Source organism: Cyprinodon tularosa, unplaced genomic scaffold (genome assembly GCF_016077235.1).
Source record: "Cyprinodon tularosa strain WSP-4 unplaced genomic scaffold, ASM1607723v1 ctg630, whole genome shotgun sequence".
NCBI lineage: Eukaryota > Metazoa > Chordata > Actinopteri > Cyprinodontiformes > Cyprinodontidae > Cyprinodon > Cyprinodon tularosa.
In genome coordinates, this window is record NW_024039375.1 from 171,172 (window position 1) to 195,118 (window position 23,947).

Consider the following 23,947-nt stretch of genomic DNA (forward strand, 5'->3'; position numbering starts at 1 on the left):
CTGCTATATATTAAAATTTACAAATGACATAGCTGTAGTGGTAAGCATCACAAATAATGAGGAGATCAAATGCAAAGAGGAGGTTGAACATCTGGTCGAGCCAAGACAATGGCTGTGTCTGAACGTCCGACCTAATCACTATATGCCATTTTAGATGAGTGTCAGAATGTCCAGTGGATAAAAAAAAGTTGTGGACTCTACATTTCCCACAATGCACCTTAAAAAGTAGTGTACATCCATCGTCACTAGACGAGGAGATATATCCCAGAATGCTTTGCGAGAGCTCTCTTTGCAAAGCATTATGGGATTTGTCGTGGCAGTGAGAAAGACCAAAGATTGCGCAGGCAACGTGCAGGGAGATGGAGTTATGTGACCAACAAGTAGTGATCATCTTTCTGAATGGACAGTTAACTGAGTTGACTATAAAGTCCACTATATAGTGCCCACCTTATATAGTGATTGAGGGTTTTAGGGGTCTGTGAGGACATTGAGACACAGACAATAACTTCTGTATCAATGTATAGAAGACTAAGGAGATGGTGATGGATTTCAGGGGGGAGAAGGGACCTCTTCATTGCATGTAGCCTCACCTGGACTGCTAACACTTCATTTCTGGTCAGAAAAGCGCATTAGTGTCTCTAATTCTTCAGAAAGCTGTTGAGAGCTGGAGTCAGAAGGTCAGTCCTGGGAGTAGCCTTCCCTCCTAAAATAAACAACTCATCATTGCAATGTTGAAAAAATTTTAAACATGCAAATTGATTAAGCCGTGTGAATACTTACCTACCAGAGACCCTTTCTATGAATATTTAAAATCTGATCAGATCCACAAACTAAGATATTATTTTGATCATAACTTTATTGCAGTGTTAATTTTTTACACCAGTGTATCACTGAATGCTGATCAAAGATCATTATATCACCCGGATGAATCAATTAAATTTTCTCAAAGATGCACTACTTCATAAAATATAGAATTTGTAAGGGGTTTTTAAGTTCTTCATTTAAACGGTCCATCCTATGTGAGCTGCTGGGTCACAGTTTTAACTTTATGGAAACGTTTTCAGGATTTTCCTTAGCAGAAATAAGTTTTGGGGGGAATTTATTTTTTTTACCTTTAAATGCATTATAATTCTTTTCCTTAATTATAATTAGGCACAATCCTTAGTCAAAAGTATTTTGCTTGATTGATGCATGTCTGAGTATTCCTCGTAAATTCAGCTTTCTTAAAAGCAATCCCTCCCCACCGGATCCTGTAACCTTAATGCCCCTACTGTAACTTTACTATGTAGAATAGCAATCACCTGTTCCCTTCAGGAAGCCCCTACCTTGACCTGTTGCACCTGGCCAGGTCACAACACACCCACAGCAGAATGAAATCTAAATGTCTAAATCGTTAAATATTTTTTGTTTTTTTTGGCTATGAGAGCTCCTTGCCTTTGTTCAAACTTTCTAAAGAAGATCCTACTCACCATGACATGATACTGTGCCCTAAGGTGATGTCATGAGAGCTGTTACCAACTTGAGGAGAGATGGCACTGCATTTTGTTTCAGAAAAATAGCATATTTGATAACAGTGAATAATCAGGAGTGCCAACATTTTTATCAGAAATATGTCTTCATATATATGCCTACAGAGACTTTTGGAAGGCTTAGATTATATAAAACCTTTACATAATCATAAACTGTAGTTTCTCAAACACTTTGACTGTGTTTATTGTTATTTTTGTATTGTATTTTATTTCTTTTATTCAAACAACTGACCCTCATGTCTGTCATGGCGGAGTGGTTTAAGTCTTTAAGATTAATATCAGATTGCTGAATTATAATGATACAGGGGAAAGCATTTACAAAAGTGATACTTGGTGAATTTAAAATGCCTGAAACCTACCATCATGGGTAATTCTTTGGTGGAAACCAGGGATGAACTTTCTGAACTACAGCAATAATATACTAAACTATAACTGAGCATTTTCAAGGAAAATATGGGAATAAATGTAGATACAATCCAATATGTTCACTGGAAGAAAAGGTCTGTAAAGGAAAGGTTTACTAGTGATTCTTATACAAAGAAGTTGGAAGGCAGATCTTTTATTTATCAGGCTCCTTTCCAGTGGAACCAATACCAGTTTTAGTCTGAGAGGCAGACATCCTCTCTACTTTTAAGGCTAGATCTAAAAAAATACCTTTTTAATAAAGATTATAGTTAGAGTGGCTCAGGTTATTCTGAGCTATCTCTATAATTATGCTGCTATAGACTTAGGCTGCTGGAGGACATAGGGACCCATTTTTTATCATTCTGCTTCATTCTATCTCTATTCTTCCATTCTTTCGTAATTGTAATCTTTTCTTAATTGTTAGTTCAACCTTACATTCTTACTTTATACTCTTTCAGCTTTTTCTTATCAGTTTAGCTTTACTTGCTTTGTTCCAGTTTGGCTGTGACAGAGTCCCGGAGAAATATCAGTCTTACTGCTGCCATCAACATATTTGTTTACAGATGTTGGAGCTTAGCCTGTTTTTCAGTGTAGACCTGTTTCTCTTACTATTACTAACGGAATGCTATCTTCATACTGTGACATGGGAGCTGGCTCTGACCTCATCTGCCTGGCTGTGTGTTTCCTGCACGAGGCTGCTTGTAGGAAGCTATTACTTTCTAAGTGGACAAACAAAACAAAAAAAAACTTCAGTCAGGCTCCAGTAGTCCTTATAACATTTTTACAGGTGTGTGGTAAAGAGCACACTTACCCCCTCCATAACCTGCTGGCATAGGAACTGCTCAGTTTTGGACAAGATAGCTTAGTGGAGGATAGTATGAATGGCTCAGAAAATAACAAATTGAAGCCGACTGTCCCAAGAGGATACTTACACCAGATGATGCAGTAGCAGAGTATAACATATTAAGGATTATTACGCTCAGCCAACATTTGGACTGTTGAGCCTTTTCCTGGAAGAGACTCCACTGGCCTTACTTTGCCTTGGAGGCTTATGGTATGAACATTAAACCTGAGCTCTGATGCTGCAAACCCCATCACTTTCACACTGGTACATCGTTGTGTATAAATACAGATCCTCACATACATATATCTTGTGTTTTTTTTTTGTTAAATTTATTAATTTATTAATTAAATTAAATCGGATATTATCATCCCATTAAATTGCTGTTATTAGCAGTTCCCAGTCCCATACAATGACTTCAAATTGTGCCTCATACCTACCAATAGGTTCAGTGGGTTGTTATCATCAAATAAATCCTAATCCTAGAACTAAGATCATTCCTTTTTTACCCGCAGAATAAATTAATGTATTAATGGGTAATCTGAACATAATTTTAGTTGCTCTTATAGTGTTGTAAAAGAAAAGGTTGATCGGCATGTCGCTCATATCAAACAATCCCTCCCAAAAAAATGTCATATCCTGTGAACTGAGTTGTTTTTAATCACCACATTAAATCCGTGTGACTGAAACATTAGACTTAGATAACTTTAATTGTAATTTTGTATACACAGATTGTATGCAAAACGAGATTGGAATTCAGCTGAAGTAAAGTTTTAAAATGCATTTATTTTTAGGAGGTATGTTGTAAATAGAAAGTGAAACTTAAGATTTTAGATTGAGACTTTTATCAATGATAAGCTGCATAATATCAGCCATAAGAAACCTACTAGAAAGTAGAGGAGGTGCAGTCTGGAGCCATTCGATGGGACTGATAAATGCTCATAACAGCCATTTAATGGTTGATCACATCCAAAACTGGTGTATAGAAAGGGCTCCACTTATCAGCTTCTGTTTAAGGCTCTTTAAAATCTTTAACCAGCCCTGCAGCCTAACACAGCACTTATATTTCTCTTTCAGCAAACAATTCACACAGGCAGGTAACCTTTTTAAAGAGTGTGTAGTGTGTTTTTCTTTTCACATTAGTGGAATGGATAAACTTGTTCTGGCCTGCAATCCTATATTCCATGTTTAGAGAGGAGACCCCCACTCTCTAACACACCCTCCCATCTGCCATCCAATCCTCGTACTGGGACAACATGGACGGGGGTCAAACGGAAAATAGCCTGATATATATACGGCCAAACTGGGATTTCTTCCTCTGAGTCCCCTCCAGTCTGTGCTGCTCTCCTGTGTTACCCATACCGGAAATTGACTGTGCTTCGGTGAAAAAGTGGTACTTTAATAACTAAGCAGAAATGGCACCAAAGAAGGACCCTAAAGCTCCTGCCAAGAAGGCCGAACCTGCACCTGCACCAGCACCAGCACCTGCTCCAGAGCCAGCGCCCGCTCCTGCAGCTCCTGCTGTTGACCTGTCCGCCGTCAAGGTACCCCTGCAACTAAGGCATTAACCTAATGAAAGAATAGGAGGGCATGTACTCTTTTGGGGATGAGTTGAAACTTCTTTACTAAATATTGCATGATAGATCTGCAATGGCTATGTAAACGACTTGTATGTTTAAAAAAAAAAAAAAAGCAAAAAAATTATTTTGCCTTTAGTTCTTACTCTTTAAATGAAATTATTAATCATTGTGTCTTATATGTGACACTTATTTGTGTGGAATAAAATATGATGTTACACTCATTTGATGCAGCTTTAAAATGTATGGGTAAAATTTTAGATCAAATTGAAGTTTATGGAAAGTCTCATACATTATGAATGGGGTTGTGGCAAATAAACAGAACCATGGATAGCTCACTCCAGGGTTAGGCCACACCCAGCTGTTATCTGATTGGACATTGAGTGATGAATAACTTTTGATGGCAAACCACTGTCTCCAAATGTGGACATCATAATGTGGCTAAAGATGGTCACCCAAAATTAAGGTGTAATTACACATAACAGCTGTTGGCTAAATTAATAAATATAATGGCAGCACGATTTTTCTTTGCTTTGTGTGAATTCACTTGTGCTTATATGCTTTCATTAAAAAAAATTTCTATGACACAGTTTTTCTTCTTAAATTTATAATTTTGCTTCCTATTGGCTTGCAGATTGAATTCAGCGCAGACCAGGTTGAGGGTAAGTAGACTTTTGCCTACTTTTGCTACCACAAGACAGAAAAACACGCCAAATTGCAAACAGTCAATGGAATTAGAAAGCCGTGTCTTAAAATTCACCTTATCTACTGTTAAGGGAGCCTTTCCTACTCGTTACCCTAAATCTTTGAAGTTCAAAAAATTTATTAAATGAACCGTCTAACCCAAACCTTTAACAGACTCAGCAACAGGTGTTAAAATGTTTTCAATGACAGGTGTTCACCTCAATCATTTCTGTGTTTTGACATTCCGACAGAATACCACATGCCAGGTGAAATCTTAGACTGACTTAATGATAAAGTACGTACTATCGGTAGTTGTAAGCTATACAAAGCTTCATGAAAACATATTTTTGATATTCTTAAAACTTAGATGCATTTATTTAGACTATTTAGATTTGGCAGCATCAAACATTCATTTTGAAACAAAATCAAGCTTTCTTGTATAAGCAGATTGTGTCATGTTTAAAATGACATGCAAAGTAGAAAGGAGTACATTTTGTTGGAAGAAAAAAGTTTTCAGAAAAAAATAAAATAATTATCTTCTGGCACTTAAATGTTTCAACAGAGATTTGGCTTTGCCTGTAGATGTAAAATAGCAGCTAAAAGAACTAAGCTAGCACTTTCAAATGAATTAAAAAACGACACTAGTTAATATTAAAATTACAGAAATGATTAATGATGATTTGCCTTTGGTGTGCTTAATATATTTAAACCGTTCCTGAATCTTAATGTTGGTTTCTTTTATTATACCAATTTAAAGATAGGTGGAATATTTTAGGAGCAGCAAAAGCAACTGAGAGAATAATGAAATGTCATGACTTTGACAAGACGATGCACCTGTGTGCTGGAAGCCCTATTGGTCGTTCCAAGACCAGATTCGTAGCCTGACTGTCTGCATGTTGCACTAAAGTCAGCACTGCCTTCTTTTGCTCTGCTTTCACCCACAGAGGGCCTTGCCTTTAAAGGAGGGGCTCGTGTTCTCAGCTATGTTTATCAATTCCAAGGTGGTCTTTTAAAAGAGCCCCACAGTGACAGAAGGAGACAGCTGAGACAGAAATAGTGTAAGGGGTGACAGAGCTCAGCAGCAGTGGGTCCATTCAGCCAGCAACACTGCAGGCTTCTTAGACATCTTGCGCTTGTGCATTACCCTTTTCATTTAGGAGAGTAACTACTTCCACCTACTGGCAATCGTGCAACAGCTGCACTGTTGTATCTATTTCTCAGTTACAACAATCTGAGAAATAAAAAATTTTACCACACTATAATTAATAAACTGAATTAAAGTCAAATTTTAAACTGATTGCATAGAGTTGAATTTGCAGAAAGTTGGTATCTAGATAGTTGAATAAAAAGTAGGACTTATTTAGGCAGGAAAAAATAATGACAAAAGGATTCAGTTCACTTTTATATTAATCAATACACCATATAATGATGGCACTTTTAAATATATACAACATGAACAGTTAATCTTAGGCAGCTCTTACTTACAGACACACTTGTTAAATTATTTACAATTACAGCAAAAACACTGGAGCAATAAGGTAATTTTATTCTCTTCTCATTGTTCTGGATAGACTACAGAGAGGCCTTCGGGTTGTTCGACAGGGTGGGTGACAACAAGGTGGCATACAACCAGATCGCTGACATCATGCGTGCTCTGGGACAGAACCCCACCAACAAGGATGTCACCAAACTGCTGGGGAATCCCTCAGCTGAAGGTAAGGATACCACTTACCAATCCAGATTAGTGATGACCTTGTTCCATTCATTGCCTTAGATTTGTCCTGAAAACAGAGCCAGCATTATAGCCAGTATTGATAGTTTATTGCAGGATTGGACCTAGTTACCTAGTTTTAATTAGACTTTAGCTGGTATTTGTATGTGAAAGCAGCTGTTATTTATATCATTTTACTAGATACGGCCAAATAAGTCTTATAGACCTTGCTCATTTTCATAAAGACTGATTGGAATACATATTCATGCCTATTCAAAGACATGACTGAAGTTGACAAAACGGTGAAGCTTAAACATTAGACAGATTTGAACATTTTACCACTAGAGAGTGCTGTAGTGTAACATTTGGAAGTGTCTATATTTTGAAATCTTAAGCAGAATTTCTTTTTTTTAATTCATATAGAAAAATAAAAAAAATAAATCACACTTTTTATTTTTATTTATCTTAAGCACCACTGATGGGATAATTTGATCACCTGAAACAAACTTTTAGAATAATTCAGAAAATATTATATGAATATTTTCTGAATTATATTAATAGTAGGAAGACCCCTAAAATATATATATATATATATATATATATATATATATATATATATATATATATATATATATATATATATATAAAATTCAAGTATTAATATATAAGTTTGTTCTGTTTGAGATGCACTATTAAAATGTTTGTTGTTCTAATTTTTATTTCTTTTTATGCAGACATGGCCAGCAAGAGAGTAGAATTTGAAGCTTTCTTGCCCATGCTTCAGACCATCATCAACAGCCCAAATAAGGCTGGATTTGAGGATTACGTTGAGGGTCTTCGTGTCTTTGACAAGGAGGGCAATGGCACAGTCATGGGCGCTGAGCTGCGCATAGTCCTTTCAACACTGGGTAAGTCCAAACTGTTTTTTTCAATGCATGTATGACTAACCTAATATCTTAATGTTGAATGTGTTCTGTGACCCCTTTGCAGGAGAGAAGATGAATGAGGCAGAAATCGATGCCCTCATGGCAGGACAGGAAGATGAGAGTGGCTGTGTAAACTATGAGGGTGAGCCAGAAATTCAGTAACACTACTTCTATTACTAATACTACCGCCATAAAACTGAGATGCACCATATAAATATGATAAAGCCCATTGTTAATTAATCTCAAGCATATACTATAAATTATTCATCTGATAGCAGAAAATTGTAACTCTCCACATATCAACTTTTTATATGACAACAAACATTAATCTAGTTTTCTCAGCTCTAAACTAGTAATTAAAAATAGGAATATGCAAAACTCGACCAATTCTGTAATGATTATCCCAAAGCATCTTAAGTTTCTTCTGATAATATGTATATATATATATATAATTTTTTTTTTCTTCTTTACAAATTAATTTAGAGGCGTAAATTGGGATTTTTGAAGTGAGTTTCTATTAAAAAGTTACAGGTAATTAATATCCTACATATCAAGGTACCTCTTTTTGACATCTTCATTTAGTATAAATCAAAATCAGGTTCTGGAGGCTGAAGTTATCAGTTTACCTCAGGTGTGGTGAGACCAAAGGGTCTAAAAACTTTTTGTACTTTATATTGCTTTGAGTTTGTCATTGGCAATAAAGGTAAAAAGGACTTAAATAATGAACAAAGCAAGGGACATTTTTGGATTGAATGTAATGCAAAGAGATATCAAATGGAGGTACCAGGAATTACTGCAGGTACAGTACACTATTGACACAAAAAGGCTCAGTGCCAATTCACCACATATGTCATCTCAAGGCACTTTTTGGTTCAAAGCTTTCTAAGGAAAACCAGCTGATTGTATCGACTCTTTGAATCGAAAGCAATACCTCACAACAAGTACAGTATGCATGTAGGGACAGTGGAGAGGAAAACTCATTTTGCTGGTCACTAAAATAAAATGAATTCTTAAGGAATTACTTGCATTTTTTTTCCCTTTCCTTTTGTCACCTTGTTTAAATAATAAATGCTGCAGATCTCTGTTTTTCATGTGATATACTAGTTTATCACTAATATCATGTGGATCATATTTTCCCTCATTAATTTTTCTACTCTGTTCTTTCTGTTTAATGCCCTGGTCAACATCTACAGCCTTTGTCAAGCACGTCATGTCTGTGTAAGGACCCTGCCACTGTGGTGGTAAACATCGACTAGTGCAGACCCCATGGTGTCGCGACATCCACTCGCTGTTTCCTGAATCATCTTGGAAGCAGGGGGAACAATGGACTAAGAGATGTCATTTCTTGAACCCTGTTTTGTTAAATCATATTTTTTTTTCTCTCTTTTGTCCAAATGGTGCTTTATTTTATTTTTTTCCGCCCTTCTGTCTCTTTCTCCTCCTGCCACTTGGAAAGCAACGATTGCAAAGGAGGTGCTTCTTCCTTCATCTTCATCCTGGTCCCGTGGTCTCATTGGGGTTTTGTTATTACAGAGGAGCAGTGATGGAAGGGGAGGTGGAGTACCGATGACCATTTCCTCCCAAGTGTTGTTTATTTGGCTGTCTAGCTGCCATGTCAGCGACAGGTTTGGCCCAGGTCTGGCCATCAAAATCAATCCACCTTTTGCTCGATCCATCCCTGAGTCTTAAGCTATTCTATTCTCTGCCATTTCACAATAAACTTTTCACACTCCCATTATTTTCCAGAGTATTTGACTCTATTCTCCACCTACCTTTGTAACTTGTATATTATAAATAAATAGGAAATGGGGGCTTTTTATTTTTTTTATAAAAAAAACAAAAATCCTCTTTTAGTAACTTGCAACTTTTAAACTTGGACTCAAACATAAAACAGTTAGGTTTTGAACTATGTTTTACTAAAAAAAATGCTATTTACCACTTTTTAATTCCTACATACAAAATAGTTTCACATGTAAAGGTAATACATTTGACAGAATAGCAGCAGAGTTAAGTATATCAGCTGTAGCTACAAAAAAAATGACCTTTATTTTAGTTGCGAAATACCATATCTTGCTATTGACTCTATTTTAGAATAATCTAATGGATTAGATGACAATATTTTACAGAGACAGGAACAATTGGCACTTTAACAATGTATTCGCCAAACAAGCAAGAGCCTCAAGGGTGTTAAAGAACCAAAAACAACCAGAACAGCCTTGGATTTTTTTTTTTCTCATGCTGATCTCCAGCCTGGCCACAGACAACTGTGGAATAGCAACCCATCCTTCATCTGTACGAAAGGGTGGCGTTAGTGGACTGTGGCCCATCTCAGAATCTCTTTGCATTCAGATTTACAGCACAAAATAATAAAAAAAAACTGTTTTTCCACAAAGGAAAAGCCATACCACATCCTCACAGAGAGTGTCTGGTGGCATTTAATTTAAAATTTGGCAAGTGTTTCATGTGAGCAAGACAGATACTCGACTTTGATACCCAACCGAAATATATTTACTTACAAAAAGACCTCCACAAAGTATATTACCAAGTGGAATTTTTAAAATAAAAAATATTGAAAAAACACACTCAAATTTTCTTCTTTGTTAAGCTATGAGAATAGACTTAAAATAAAAAATTATTCATGTATTCAAAGCAAATAATAAAGCAAAAATGATTACCAGTTTTAACATCCTTCGTCAGAGAATATGATGTTTATTGTTGCAGCTAGACAGGAACAATCAATTTGGATAATAATGTTGGATTTGATAAGAAAATTCTTAGCTACTGTAAGACAATTATAGATATCTAGGTATTAACTGTACTTTAAGAAGAAAAATGCTTAAAATGTAGATTTTTATGTCAAACTGAAAAGGATGAAAAATCCAGAGAGTTGTTTTTTTTTAAGCTTTCATATCGGATTTTGTTGGATTTATTTTGGAATTTTCTTATTTCACCCCTGGAATATTACCAAAATGACAAAAATGTCCTGTCCAGGAGTGAAACTCCAAAACCGTTCCACTGATTGCTTAAAAGGAATTACATGTATGAACTTAGAAATTCCATACACACGTTTTGAATTGGCTGCACAGTGAGGAGTGATACAGTGGGTAGCTCTTGTCCTGTGTGTCCCTGTGTTGCCCTATGATAGACTGGTGACCTGTCCAGGGTGTACCCCGCCTCTCGCCCATGACAGCTGGAGATGGGCACCAGTAACCCTCGTGACCCCAGTTGGGATAAGCGTGACAGAAAATGAATGGTTGGATGGATGTTTTGAGTTCCCGTTGATATCTTCAATGATAGATAATAAAAACAGAACAACAAGATCAATGTCACATTTTGTTATTTTTATTGTCATTAATCATCATAATTGGTGTCATATCAACAGGAGAAAAACTGCATACATCTACTTGACCTTTTAAATACATTAAGAGTTGCTGCAGGGTGGAGCAGGGCCCGGGGAGGAGAGGTACACGGAAATGGGAAATGCAGAAAAACACAGAAGCAAACAAACATTTGCAGTTGAGGGCAGTAGCTAGGCAGGAGGCGGGTCAAACCACAAACGGTGTCAGGAAGAAAAAAAAAAACCTAGATCACCCAAACATTTTGTTCAAACAGATATAACAGGAGCTGACTGAGTTCTTTCTCCCCAGTGTACATTTTCAACAATGAGTATTTTTCTTCTTAAGGCTTTTAAAAAGTTGTTTTTTTTTTCTTTTCTTTTAACAATTTCTTTATCCTACACATCACAACAAACAAGCTGGATGCAGAGGCATCCCTCCTTAAAACGGCAAGGGATCTGCACCAAACGCAAACAACAAACACACACCCCCAGCACACACAGAATTTTGAGTAGTGGCATCATCTGTAATATCTATTCTTCTGTGAATCAGACATCAATTAGCATATCATTTTGATGAATGAAACAGCTAATTTTATAGGTGTTTCCTAATACTCCTTGAGGAATTTCCTCCTAGGTTGAATATTTGCGAAATGAGCTCTTATACAGGAAACTACAAAGATCTACTGAGCAGGTCAAAGTGAGTAAGGTTGACAGGACGGAGGTGCCTCCCTCAGTAACACCAGATCAGTCTCGGACATTGTCACCAAGCTTTACACTGTAAAACATCTATTAACTACAAAACATGAACTTGTTTACCTTTATCCAATAAATGAAGAATGATTTACTAAAATTTTTTTTTTATTTAAATACAAAAGAGCCTCTTTTCATAGTGGATTCATACATGCTTGTTATAACACGATGTGGTTCTTGCATAAATGCCATTTTAAGGTAATATCTCAGAGCCATTTTATTTTGCTTCGTTTGAAAATGTGTAGGTGTGTGTGGGAAGCAAGTTGTATTTTAAAGATATCTCAATGTTGTTCTTAAATAGCTTATGAATTGAGTCCAAATGCTGTCTCTGAATGAGGAATGCTTGTTGGGGGCTCTGATAATCATGCATGTTTACTGAGCAGGAACAAAAAGGGGGTGTTCAGACAATGTCTAGTGTGAAGTAGAAAAAAATGCTGTCACTTTTTCAAAACACTGATCCAAGACCTGCAAAGCCAGCGTTAACAGATATACCACTTAATCTAGAGCAAATGCCCAGTCTAACTTTATGCAAAACATTGTTCAAAACATAAAGTAATATCCATAACAGAAATCAGGAAAAACACATGTTTAGGGTTAAAAATAGAGAACTAAAAACACAGTAGCTTCTAAATCTAGCCTCAGCTTAGTGAGTACATCAGTAATGATGTATTTTGAGATAAAGAAGTTAAGAACTCTGTCTGCTGAGCATCAGCGGTGACCATTTTGTTTTAAGATGGCAATTGAGGGCAGAAAAGTTTGAAAAAGGGAGGATGTCTTGGATGCAGAGCAGCAATCCAGAGATCTAATGTTCACAAACCCTGTTTGGCTAGGGCGTCGGTGACATCCTTGGCCAAGGTTGCTAACTGTGGAGACTCCTGTATGTTGAGACTGCCAGAGGATGAGAGCTGGCTCCCCTTTTGTTGGTGGGGAGAGACAGAGCCTGACAGACCAGGGGATTGGACGATGATTTCAGCTCCGTGGTCAACGCGGGCCTTTGCATGCTCGCGAAATGTCAACCTGTGGCTCTCAATCTGTTAAATGCAGGACATGTGATTTAAGAGTACAATGAGAATAAGATTGAAGCAACAGTCCTTCTGTCTGCATTGTTCAGGTTTATGGATAAAAGACATATTCTCTTGGATTACATCGTAAAACTTATCCAGATGCTCTCTACTCATTAGCCTTGATTAAACACTGAGAAGACGCTATGATGTGTGATGAATCAATCAAAACAGAACTTTGTAGAAATCTGATGTCTCTTCTTGAATGATTCAATTAGAGACTCACCATAATGTGCCCTCCACCAGGAATGTGATGTGCATTCTCCAGTGAACCCACCTTGGCTTGAGCTTTGTCTTTAAAATCCAGCTTCACACTCTCGATTCGCACATTACCACCTCCTGAAGACAAGCAGGGAAAGATTGGATGATTAAAAAAAAAAACAGTGCATCATGAAGAAATTAAAAGATGATAACGAAAGGCAGGATATCCCATTGACAACATCATTCTGAAAACACAGGGGGGCCACATTAGAATACTTGGATAAAAGCATAACCACTCGTTAGAACGGCTCAGTCAAACCCAAGACCATGATCCAAATGAGAATCTATACAGTAGCAAGACAAGAAAACTGAAGCTCTTTGACACTTTACCTCTAATTTAACAGAGCCTTAACTAACTGGCAAAAAAATAATAATTTTTTAGAATACATTTGGACCCTTCATATATTTGCAACATTAAATTGCGTGTGAAGAGGAGTCTGAAAAGAAACTAGACTTTCCAGATTTTATTTTTGCACAGATTATGAAACCCAAATTCTCCTTTGCACTTGCAATCTGTTCTTGGTCCACATGTAGTAAACCGCAGGTTTTGTTTACAGCATGTAAAAAGAGAAATTAGCTCAAGGGGTATAATTACTTGTGTGTTTGGAATTAGCATTGTGGTTAATAGTTGGGAGGAACCTGAATGCAGAGAATGTCCTAAAAAAATAAAGGTTAACAAGTATACTGTAAAGGCAAGACAGCAGGAAGATAATATGTGACAGAGTAGCAGTGAGCAGCAGTTTTGTATGTAAGAACTGCATACAGTGTTTAGCATCTATAAATTCTTCCAGAGATCCAGATTAGCAACCTGGAACCGCGACTGAAACCGTCTGGAGGCAGCAGTCAGAAAAGGGTAGAGTAATCGACCATATATTATACTTTATTTTATTTTCCTTTTTTTTATAGACTTCCAACTATGCAAGAAAAGCTTGATAACTTTCTCATTCATTTCTGCATCTTGCAATGAAAAAAAAATGCTTGCTTACAGACTGACTTTCTTGACGTGACTTTATCTATGGGGATTAGAATTATTAAGACTTAAACATCTTTTTTTTAATCTGACCCCGATTGGATTCAACGCAGGTCATAGAATGTTGTTTCAAACTCAGGTTGGTTTTCTAGTTAGGGTCAAGGCAGCTGCAGCAATGTTTTCCAGGGACCAAAAAGCCCCTCCTACAGTTCACTGCCTGTGGACAGATTTATCAAGCTGTCAATCCAAACTAAGTTCATGGCTCAGTTCAACTTCTATTCTTTGAGTGCACTGGGACAACAAAGAGCTCAGCAGCAAAGAGTGATTAATGGGACTTTCAGGGATTTATACAAGCTAAAAAAATCAACAATGTCCTAAAAAACAAAACAAAAAACAAATAAAAAAAAACGTTTGATAAGTAAATCATCTAGAATAACATATTCAATTCCCCATTTTCTCTGATCAATCTCTCTATATTGTCCCAGAGGTTTTATATTGGATTTTAGTTGACTTGCTATGATAATGGAGAAAGGCAGATTTTTGTCTGATTACTTATTTCTTCCTCAGTTTGATAAGAGTTTTGAGTCCCTCTCCCAGGAAAGGGTGAAATAATAACAGATTGTCATCTATCTGGTAGATTGCAGTATCCGTCTTTACTTTACAACTACAATTCATGGTTTCAATGAAAACGCCCAAATTCATTCAGTAAACTAAAAAGATTTATATCAGTGATTGGACCTTTTTGTTGGTATACCTGTCTAACTGGCTGATACAGTATGATGGCATTTACTGGTTATGGAAACCCTGTGAGCCGAACACACTGTCGTTTGCTGCACTTTTCTAATAGAGAGTCAAGTGACGTTATTTCAAGGCCAAGAGCTTTGCAAAGGAAGAACTATGATGAGCACAACGTCATATTGGCTTTATCTGTTGCATTACATTACACAAGCTATAACAACAATGCATTCCTGTTTAAAAATCCAACAATGTTTGTAGGAGGAAGGGGCGGGGTGCGGTTCTTGATGTACAGTAAGGGGTGTTTCTTTTTGGGACAAAATGGATATTGCCATCTGGTGACAAAGCAGCTGGACAGACAAACAGAATATATGTCACGTCAATGGACGACATACTGGACACCAAGGTGAACAAAACTGTGAAAAAAGTGATGAATAAACTTCAAAGATGTTTAAGTGGCAATGAAGAGTTCAAATTAGTGCTGAGGATGCTGTGTACTAAGGATCAAGGCTGCACAGAAAACCCACAGCAGCTGTCATAGACATCATAGCCCAGTCTCCCTCTGCAACACCAGCTGTGTATAGAGCTTTATACCTGGCCGATGATGGATGTTGTCAAGAGAACCACATTTGGAGGTCACATGGCTCAAGTCAATCTTCTTGTTCTGTATTTGTATCTGAAAGAGGCAAAGTTGGGAAAAGAAAATTCAGCTCTTAGAGATAAGCATGAGATTCCAAATGCTAGGGAAAAAAGGTATTCTTTCATTATCTGAGTTATAAAAGAAACTGGTTTTATCCACAATTTCTAATTCTTTCATGAATTTTCTTGGTAAAGGAATTTTAATAAACAGGCTCGTAATGAGAGTATTCATGTTTTGTGTTTCTTTTTTTTTGGCACAGTGCTCTAAAATGTCTGTAGTACCACAACAGTTTCAGTTAAGACAATCTTTATTCTTTCTCCCAGCAAGTATTACATTTAATGTTTTTTTTTTCTAATTCCGCAAACAATTGTGATTCTTAAGCAAGTAATAGGTGATTACCGTAAATAAAAACTACGAAAAGCAAATCTCATTTAAAAACGAAATGGAAATAAACAGCTGTTTAAAATAACAATCAACAAAAACAATCAACAACCACTAAAAATGTCTTTATTGGCAAACATTTTGAACTCCACTGGTATTCCTGACCATATGTCTTTTGCACTGAGCTCTAAGTGTTTAAGGTTTGAGAGCATCTTTCCAACCCATTTATCTTCTACTCTCTCCACAGATTCTGGATCAAATTCCAGTCATGGTGAATATCCCTTTTAGTGAGTGAGACAGCAAACAGAGAGGAGCAATAAAGCTTTATAAACACAGCACAATGGGTAAGAAGAGAAACATCACATGCTGAAATGAATCACTCAGACATGTAAGGTTCCAGTTTTCCAATGATTAATCCAGAGTAAAGAAGCATTGTTATACACGTGTCAACAAAAATAAGACAATAAACAATGAATATCGGACCATGCAGACAGCTGTAGGAGCTTCTGCCAGTACCATACATGTGAAGACAAACTCCATAAAGGTATTGTGCTTTGTGCAAGTGTTAGAAGGCGTCCTTCAGCTCTTTATTTGTCCCAGATTTCATTTGAAATCACATCTTTCAATCCAAAAAACAAACATCAACTCTAAAGTTGTGTAAACTACTCCAAAGATTCTGCAGTTTTAAAACATACTGAGTTTTAGGACATCTAGAAAATCCTAGATCACGGACCATGCCCCCATTTTCCTATGTTTTCTTTGCTTAAATCATGGGAGGTGGAAATTTATATAAAACATCTTACTATAATAATGGCATGCATCAGTTTTCTTGAGCTCTTATTTTTGTTACTCTAACATTTTAAAATATATTTTCAAATATAGCTTTTCGAACCTTAATTTATCTTAATTTGCTATGTTTTTGTTTAAGTCGTATCACCAAAAGGCTTAACATTAGTATAATTACAGTAACAGTCGCTAAATTGGGAACAAAGCAAAAAACAATAGTCTCAAAGTGACTTTGTTAAGAAAATATTTCAGTTAAAAAGTAATTAACTTCAACATGGTTTTATGAGCAGCTATGAATGCTTTTAGCCACAGGCAGTGTTGTTTAAGCAAAGCTGTTTGCCAAGATATGTGAATCATTTCTTGCTGAATACTTGATTTCACTAAATAAAATTACATTTGTTATAAAGGGATTAAATTAAGAGGTATAAAGTTAGCAGAACCTTTATTAGTCTCATTGTCTTGTGTTATGGTGTGCTTATAATGAGCATCAGTCAAACCAGAAAACCACAGATTAGGATTAAACTTCTAACCTGTTTCCTCTACAGTACATGGTGCCAATTAGATTTAATCAAGTGTTTAATGAATTCCGTTATATTTAACTTGTAATGTGTAATTGTAAAAGTCTTACATAAAGGGGTATGATCAAAAAGAAAACCTTTATTATTAAACCATATTTGATAAAATACACTTCATATAATCTTTTGAGTTCTTGAACCTTTGGAAATGCCTTTCCAAAATTAAAGACACATCTTAAACAAAGCGGTGGTCGTATTTGGTAACCGTAATAAAGATGTCTATACGGATTAAAATAAATAAATACATTTTTAATTCCATTACTATAGTTCTACACTGGACTAACTATACACAAGAAAAAAATAGGAAAAGCTATTTTTAGGAAATCATAAGTAACAAAATAGCTACTGATACATGTGGCAAATAATTACCATATGTATTGTTGTTTTAATAATTACCTAATAACATGATTTATTTTCCTAATGAAAGAATGAACCTAAAATAATTCTTTAAAAAAATTTACAGTATAAAACTTAAAATAAAAGAGAATCAAATTAGCACAGACCTCCGCTGCTGTGTGAATGATCAAAAGTCAGATCAATAAAATATTTAATACGTTGAAAAAAAGAAAGTAGGAACACTGCAAAAAAGCACAACACAACACAGAACAAAAGGCAAACAGCACTGACAATGTAGCACTGAGAATGGTTTGCAGGACAAGACTCACGTGTCCACCTCCTGCTGAGTGGCCCCGCCTGTCCAAGGACCCACACCTAGACTGAACATGGCTATAGTCCAGTTTAACAGTGGGGATGAAGACCTGCAGGGGGGAGGCGGGGAATGAAGTGGAACAATCCTTTGACTCTTAAGCAAATCTTGTTAAAAGTTTGCATCACCTAGTCCTGCTTCTTTGACTGAAGCATTGGAAGTCAGAGTTTGCTTACTGCCTATAACCAGAATTTTACTAAACACCACTCTACTTGGAGGAAAAGCACAGCAAAGGACTCTCCTAAATTAAATAAATACTACAAAAAAGATTTAAAGCACTAGACTCAAATCAGCTAACTGACAAAAGCTCTGACTCAATTTGGGATCTTTCAAGTACTGAAGGCTTCATACACAGATAATGGGAGGCCTAAACTGTAAGGCAATACTTGTTTTTATGTGCAACATTTTCAACTTGATTGTGGCAGCAATGGCAGATTCTTCAGAAGAGTCTAAAAATACCAACCAGAGTAAATTACAGACAACTTATCTACTGAGACCAAAGTTTAAAGGTATTAAATAGATTAAGTGTCCAGGTGTTTCTCAAATTAATTAATTCATTGATGGCTGGCATTCTTGAACTTATGGTAACACCCCCCCTACCTCCCAAAAAAAGAAAAAACTAAAGATAACAAATATGAGTGTAACGATGAATGGCTCAGCAGCTGCAAGGAGAAAAGCAGGAGTGAGATGCTGACGTATTCGACTTCCTTAGCGCAAATTAACAATAAAGATACAGACATTTCATGCAGCAATTGTAAACAGAAATAAATCAATAAGCAAATGCATTCCTAGTTGATTTAGGCAAGGAAAATATGATAGAGATCAACAACCGGCCGGTCAGCTTTGAACCTGGCATAATAACCATGGAAATTCCCAAATTGTTGAAGATAAACTTGAGTACAGTAAGGTATCTACCATGAGCTGATTCATTCCATCTCTTTGTGCAAACTGCTTAAAAATACCTAAGAACCTAAAAAGTTACATCTAATTGTTTTTTAAGAAAAGGTCAGTGAGTCAAACAACTAAATACTAATGGGCTATTTTTAAAATTACTTTAAGAGAAGAATGTGAGCCATAGAATATAATGATTTAATTGATGTTTGGGAAATACTGGGTTATACTGTAGTAGTGAATACAAGTGTTCTCTTTGTTTTATTCTTGTAATACGTATGAGTAACAGCATTGGATTATTTAGTGCCACACTCAGTCGAGGCTGGAAAGACTTTTGTACCTAAAAGCTTAATTATACAATTTTATTTGTGTCACCTGCTTCAGTGTTTTTCCACTCCCTGCATCAAGCTAATAACTTTTGATAACAGGTTTGGTTACATGTTGAACACAACTCTCAAATGCATAAATACTGCCATTTTCCATTCATATTTAAAATATGTTATAAAAAATGTATTTATTATATTAATGGAACTTTTTTATATCCAGCTTTGTCATGGAAAAGGTGGCATAAGAGGTAAAATACCTTTTATGTCAGCTTAAGATTGTATTTTGAGATATATTTTGAAACACATTTTCCTAAACCTATTTATAAATCGTGTCTCTGTAGAGCATGATTTACAGAACAAGTGTACATTATGTTTTTTTTTTTTTTTCCCCATGCTTTTTTCTTCCAAATATTGGTGAGAAAGAAAGAAAAAGTCTTTCAGTTCTAAACTGGGAGAAAGGAAAACCGTTCCTTATATTTCTCTTTCCGTACTGCAGTCTTTTTTTTTTTTACACAGAAAAGAAAGTATCATGGTGTGAAATATACACTATATTGCCAAAAGTATTTGCTCACCCATCCAAATTATTGGAATCAGGTGTTCCAATCACTTCCATGGCCACAGGTGTATAAATTCAAGCACCTAGGCATGCAGACTGTTTTTACAAACATTTGTGAAAGAATGGGTCGCTCTCAGGAGCTCAGTGAATTCCAGCGTGGAACTGTGATAGGATGCCACCTGTGCTACAAATCCAGTCGTGAAATTTCCTCGCTCCTAAATATTCCACAGTCAACTGTCAGCTGTATTATAAGAAAATGGAAGTGTTTGGGAACGACAGCAACTCAGCCACGAAGTGGTAGGCCACGTAAACTGACGGAGCGGGGTCAGCGGATGCTGAAGCGCATAGTGCGAAGAGGTCGCCAACTTTCTGCAGAGTCAATCACTACAGACCTCCAAACTTCATGTGGCCTTCAGATTAGCTCAAGAACAGTGCGCAGAGAGCTTCATGGAATGGGTTTCCATGGTCGAGCAGCTGCATCCAAGCCATACATCACCAAGTGCAATGCAAAGCGTCGGATGCGGTGGTGTAAAGCACGCCGCCACTGGACTCTAGAGCAGTGGAGACGCGTTCTCTGGAGTGACGAATCGCGCTTCTCCATCTGGCAATCTGATGGACGGGTCTGGGTTTGGCGGTTGCCAGGAGAACGGTACTTGTCTGACTGCATTGTGCCAAGTGTAAAGTTTGGTGGAGGGGGGATTATGGTGTGGGGTTGTTTTTCAGGAGCTGGGCTTGGCCCCTTAGTTCCAAGGAAAGGAACTCTGAATGCTTCAGCATACCAAGACATTTTGGACAATTCCATGCTCCCAACTTTGTGGGAACAGTTTGGAGCTGGCCCCTTCCTCTTCCAACATGACTGTGCACCAGTGCACAAAGCAAGGTCCATAAAGACATGGATGACAGAGTCTGGTGTGGATGAACTTGACTGGCCTGCACAGAGTCCTGACCTCAACCCGATAGAACACCTTTGGGATGAATTAGAGCGGAGACTGAGAGCCAGGCCTTCTCGTCCAACATCAGTGTGCGACCTCACAAATGCGCTTCTGGAAGAATGGTCAAAAATTCCCATAAACACACTCCTAAACCTTGTGGACAGCCTTCCCAGAAGAGTTGAAGCTGTTCTAGCTGCAAAGGGTGGACCGACGTCATATTGAACCCTATGGATTAGGAACGGGATGTCACTTAAGCTCATATGTGAGTCAAGGCAGGTGAGCAAATACTTTTGGCAATATAGTGTATGTCTGCATGGTGGTCATACTTTTACAGTGAAAATTTGAGAAGTGTTTCATGCATTTTTATTTAGTCTGCATTTTTTAATCCATTGTAGAACCAACCTTTGGTATCAGGGCTTCTACAAGTTTTTACAAGATATGACAGGACATTTCTTTTGTCTGGGGTAATTAAATGAAGAGTTTTTGTGGCAATCTGTTATTAAGTATTGCCTCCAGAATGTTACATTTACATCCAGACTATTCTAACATATTTATATAATTTGCTTTTTCAGAAAAATACTGGGATCATACAGTCCTGCAAGGGTTTCTTTTTTCCCTTGAATATTGTAACCCCTGATAAATTCTATTGCAAAGTATATTTTATTTTCCTTAAATTGCTTAAAAGGCATTCTTTTTCAGCTTCATACATATTTTATAGCCAACTGAAGGCTGTCAACGTGCAAAAAAAGTAAGTTCTAAAACATTAAATATCATAACATCTAAAAAATAATATTGTATCTCACTTGTCAAACCACTCAGACCAAAATAGTGTAGATTAGTTTCCAATGTTCTCAGAGATGTAGACCTTTAAATTAACTATTTCATTGATTAATCAATAAAAGACTCATTATACCCCAAAAATTATAGTATTAAGAATAAGTATTATAGTATTAAGTATGACAGGTATATTATAGTATTAAGTATTTGAAATTCCAATAACAAGAAAGTTTTCCAAATTCTTCCACATTTCAAAACATAAAAAGGAATGGCATATTTACTTTGGCTAGTAACTAGTTACTTTGACTGAGCGGTAACTGAGTTACTAACTTGGTTACTTTTTTGGAGAAGTAACCATAACTACCGGTAAGTACATTTTTAAGTGACCCAGCACTAGTTAAGAATAAGTCACATTATGTTCATGTTCTGCCTCTTAACACAGAAAAATACAATATCGACTGTTTACGTGGAAAAAGGAATGATCCAAATATTTCTGATACAAAGCTCAAATACTGAACTGCAGCAGTTTTAAAAGATTTGGGGCTCACTCTGATTTATTTCATTTTTGACTAAATTCATCTGCAGTGATTAACGATTTGGGTCTAAGCAATCAAAATAAGCCCTTTTACTACGTCTGATAGAGAGAGACAGAAAAAAGACAAGATGAGTGATGATACCAGCAGGCTGTGGGCTCAGGTCACACACTTTGTTGTCAACAAAGAGTAAAAAAGATAAAGCGTAGCACTGGCAGAGCAAAGAGCTTCTGCGATTTGCTGCTGATGGCATGTCTTGTTCAGTTTACAGGTCAGCGGCTCGGTGGAAGTCAGTGATGAGCTAGGAGAAGCTCTGCGAATTTATGACGTTACCTCAGGCGGTCAGTTACATTACTGAACACTGATGTCTAGTCTGGTAAAATGAAAATTTGGTATAAAATCATATAATCACCAAGAATGTGTATCTGCCTAAAGAGAACTAGTGCATACATAATATAAGTAGCACAATCATGTTGATGCAAGTTATATTTTCTATTTATTTTGTTTCTGAAATGTGTATTTACAGAGAAATTCATTCTCTACACTTAAATACTAAAACACATGTTGAAATCTTGCTTCTCAGCTGTCAGTCAATGTATTTTCTAAACTGAGCTCATTACCTGATATGACTGGAGCTTGTGCAAGTCAGTCTTTAAACAGGCTCAAACTGGCAAATCATCTTGTGTTTAGATATTTTAGAGTTAAAAGTACAACTTCAAACACCTTGTATTTAAATTTGAGTTTTAAACAAATAATTGATAGGAGGCGTAATGCCTGACTGTCATAGTTTTGGTAATTATGAAAAAAAAGGTGGACTTTTACAGACTTTTATTTCCCTTATCCTTTTGAGTTTCCAACTTTTACCTGAAATTAAGCATGAAAACCTTTAAACTAGGTTACACCTGTTGGAAAATAGAAATATTGGTATCTAAAAATTATGCGAAGGGAATGCTGGTGTAGGTAACAATCTTTATAACACAAAGGGTGGTAGCTGCTAATTACAGTACTGAAAAAAAACTAAATAAAAATCAAAATTTAGATGGACAGAATGGTGAGACTTTTTTCAATATCTAAAATACATAGGTTATCCTGATCATAATTATTTACCATCAACACAAAGAAAGCTTTATTTGACAATAAATATAAATCAATTAACACATAATTAAGGATATAATATGTCATTGAGTGGCTTTGTATAAAAATACTTCATGCTTTGCTCCAACGATGACAGAAAAAGTGAATTTAGAAATAGTATTTTTCATCTTGTTTTCAACATCAAGAAAACATATCAGAATATAAATAAATAAATAAATAAATAAATATAAAATGGATGTCCTCAAGAACATATTTAGCGTTGCCTTTGCTGTACGACAGTATGCAGCACTAAAAAGGTTAGGATATCATAACTTTTTCCACTGTTCCCCAAAAGCTGCCATCCTTAAGTAATAAGGCAGGAAAAGATACACAACTATTTCTGTGTAAATGGAAATGAGCCCTTCAGAAATATGCTGTTCTCATCAGGTCTGGACATAACTCCTACAGAGTTTATTTTGCAATCTGTATCACATTGTAACACCATTGGACTAAAAACTGCCAAAACTCCTCCATCTTGGAAGCAATGATGTAAATAGATGTTAGTGGTAGGAAAAATGACATTGTCACAAATTCTAACCAATAATGCCTTCATACGCAGAGGAACATGTAAACAAATCCAGATCAAGCCTCCAAAGTCATAATCTTATAGGCAAAATGCTTCGACTCTTAATCAGGTCATCAGTGCAGGCTTGTAAGAGCTGATAGCTACCAACACCCTGCTGTTTCCATCACCATGGGTGATGCTGCAGGACTGCTTCTTGGTTTCCGGTTTAAAGCTGAAAATGATATATTGACAAACCTGCACATTTTCCACAATAACAGAAAACAGGATTTAAATGCTGAAGAATGTTGATGCTGACCTTCCATGCAAAGCCTGGAGGAAAACATCAGGCCTGAATGCTCTTAGTTTGCCTCCCCAGTAAAATGGCAAAAATTATTTCTGAAATAATTAGTTTTTTAAT

General features: G+C 36.4%; 2 protein-coding genes across 2 annotated transcripts in view; one reads left to right on the forward strand and one right to left on the reverse strand.

Annotated features, from left to right (window-relative positions):
• The first annotated feature begins 4,080 nt into the window (after nt 1–4,080).
• Nucleotides 4,081–9,411, forward strand: myl1 (myosin, light chain 1, alkali; skeletal, fast). Its single transcript, XM_038308169.1, has 6 exons — nt 4,081–4,319; nt 4,987–5,014; nt 6,608–6,751; nt 7,482–7,655; nt 7,738–7,815; nt 8,867–9,411. The coding sequence occupies exons 1-6, from the start codon at nt 4,191–4,193 to the stop codon at nt 8,893–8,895; spliced, it is 582 nt and encodes a 193-aa protein (XP_038164097.1). The 5' UTR covers nt 4,081–4,190; the 3' UTR covers nt 8,896–9,411.
• A 3,014-nt stretch (nt 9,412–12,425) lies between these two features.
• The window catches only part of map2 (microtubule-associated protein 2), a 118,295-nt gene continuing 106,773 nt past the window's right edge, over nt 12,426–23,947 (reverse strand). The window contains exons 16-19 of the mRNA XM_038308170.1: nt 17,835–17,927; nt 15,382–15,463; nt 13,048–13,160; nt 12,426–12,791 (exon numbers count right to left, since the gene is read on the reverse strand). Coding sequence (XP_038164098.1) covers nt 12,570–12,791; nt 13,048–13,160; nt 15,382–15,463; nt 17,835–17,927 — 510 coding nt within the window. The 3' untranslated portion in view covers nt 12,426–12,569. The remainder of the gene's footprint in view (nt 12,792–13,047; nt 13,161–15,381; nt 15,464–17,834; nt 17,928–23,947) is intronic.

Coding starts and splice junctions, on each gene's coding strand:
- myl1 (XM_038308169.1), top strand. CDS start 4,191: ATGGCACCAAAGAAGGACCCTAAAGCTCCTGCCAAGAAGGCCGAACCT. Junction 5,015..6,607: donor CAGCGCAGACCAGGTTGAGG/GTAAGTAGACTT, acceptor TGTTCTGGATAG/ACTACAGAGAGGCCTTCGGG. Junction 6,752..7,481: donor GGGGAATCCCTCAGCTGAAG/GTAAGGATACCA, acceptor CTTTTTATGCAG/ACATGGCCAGCAAGAGAGTA.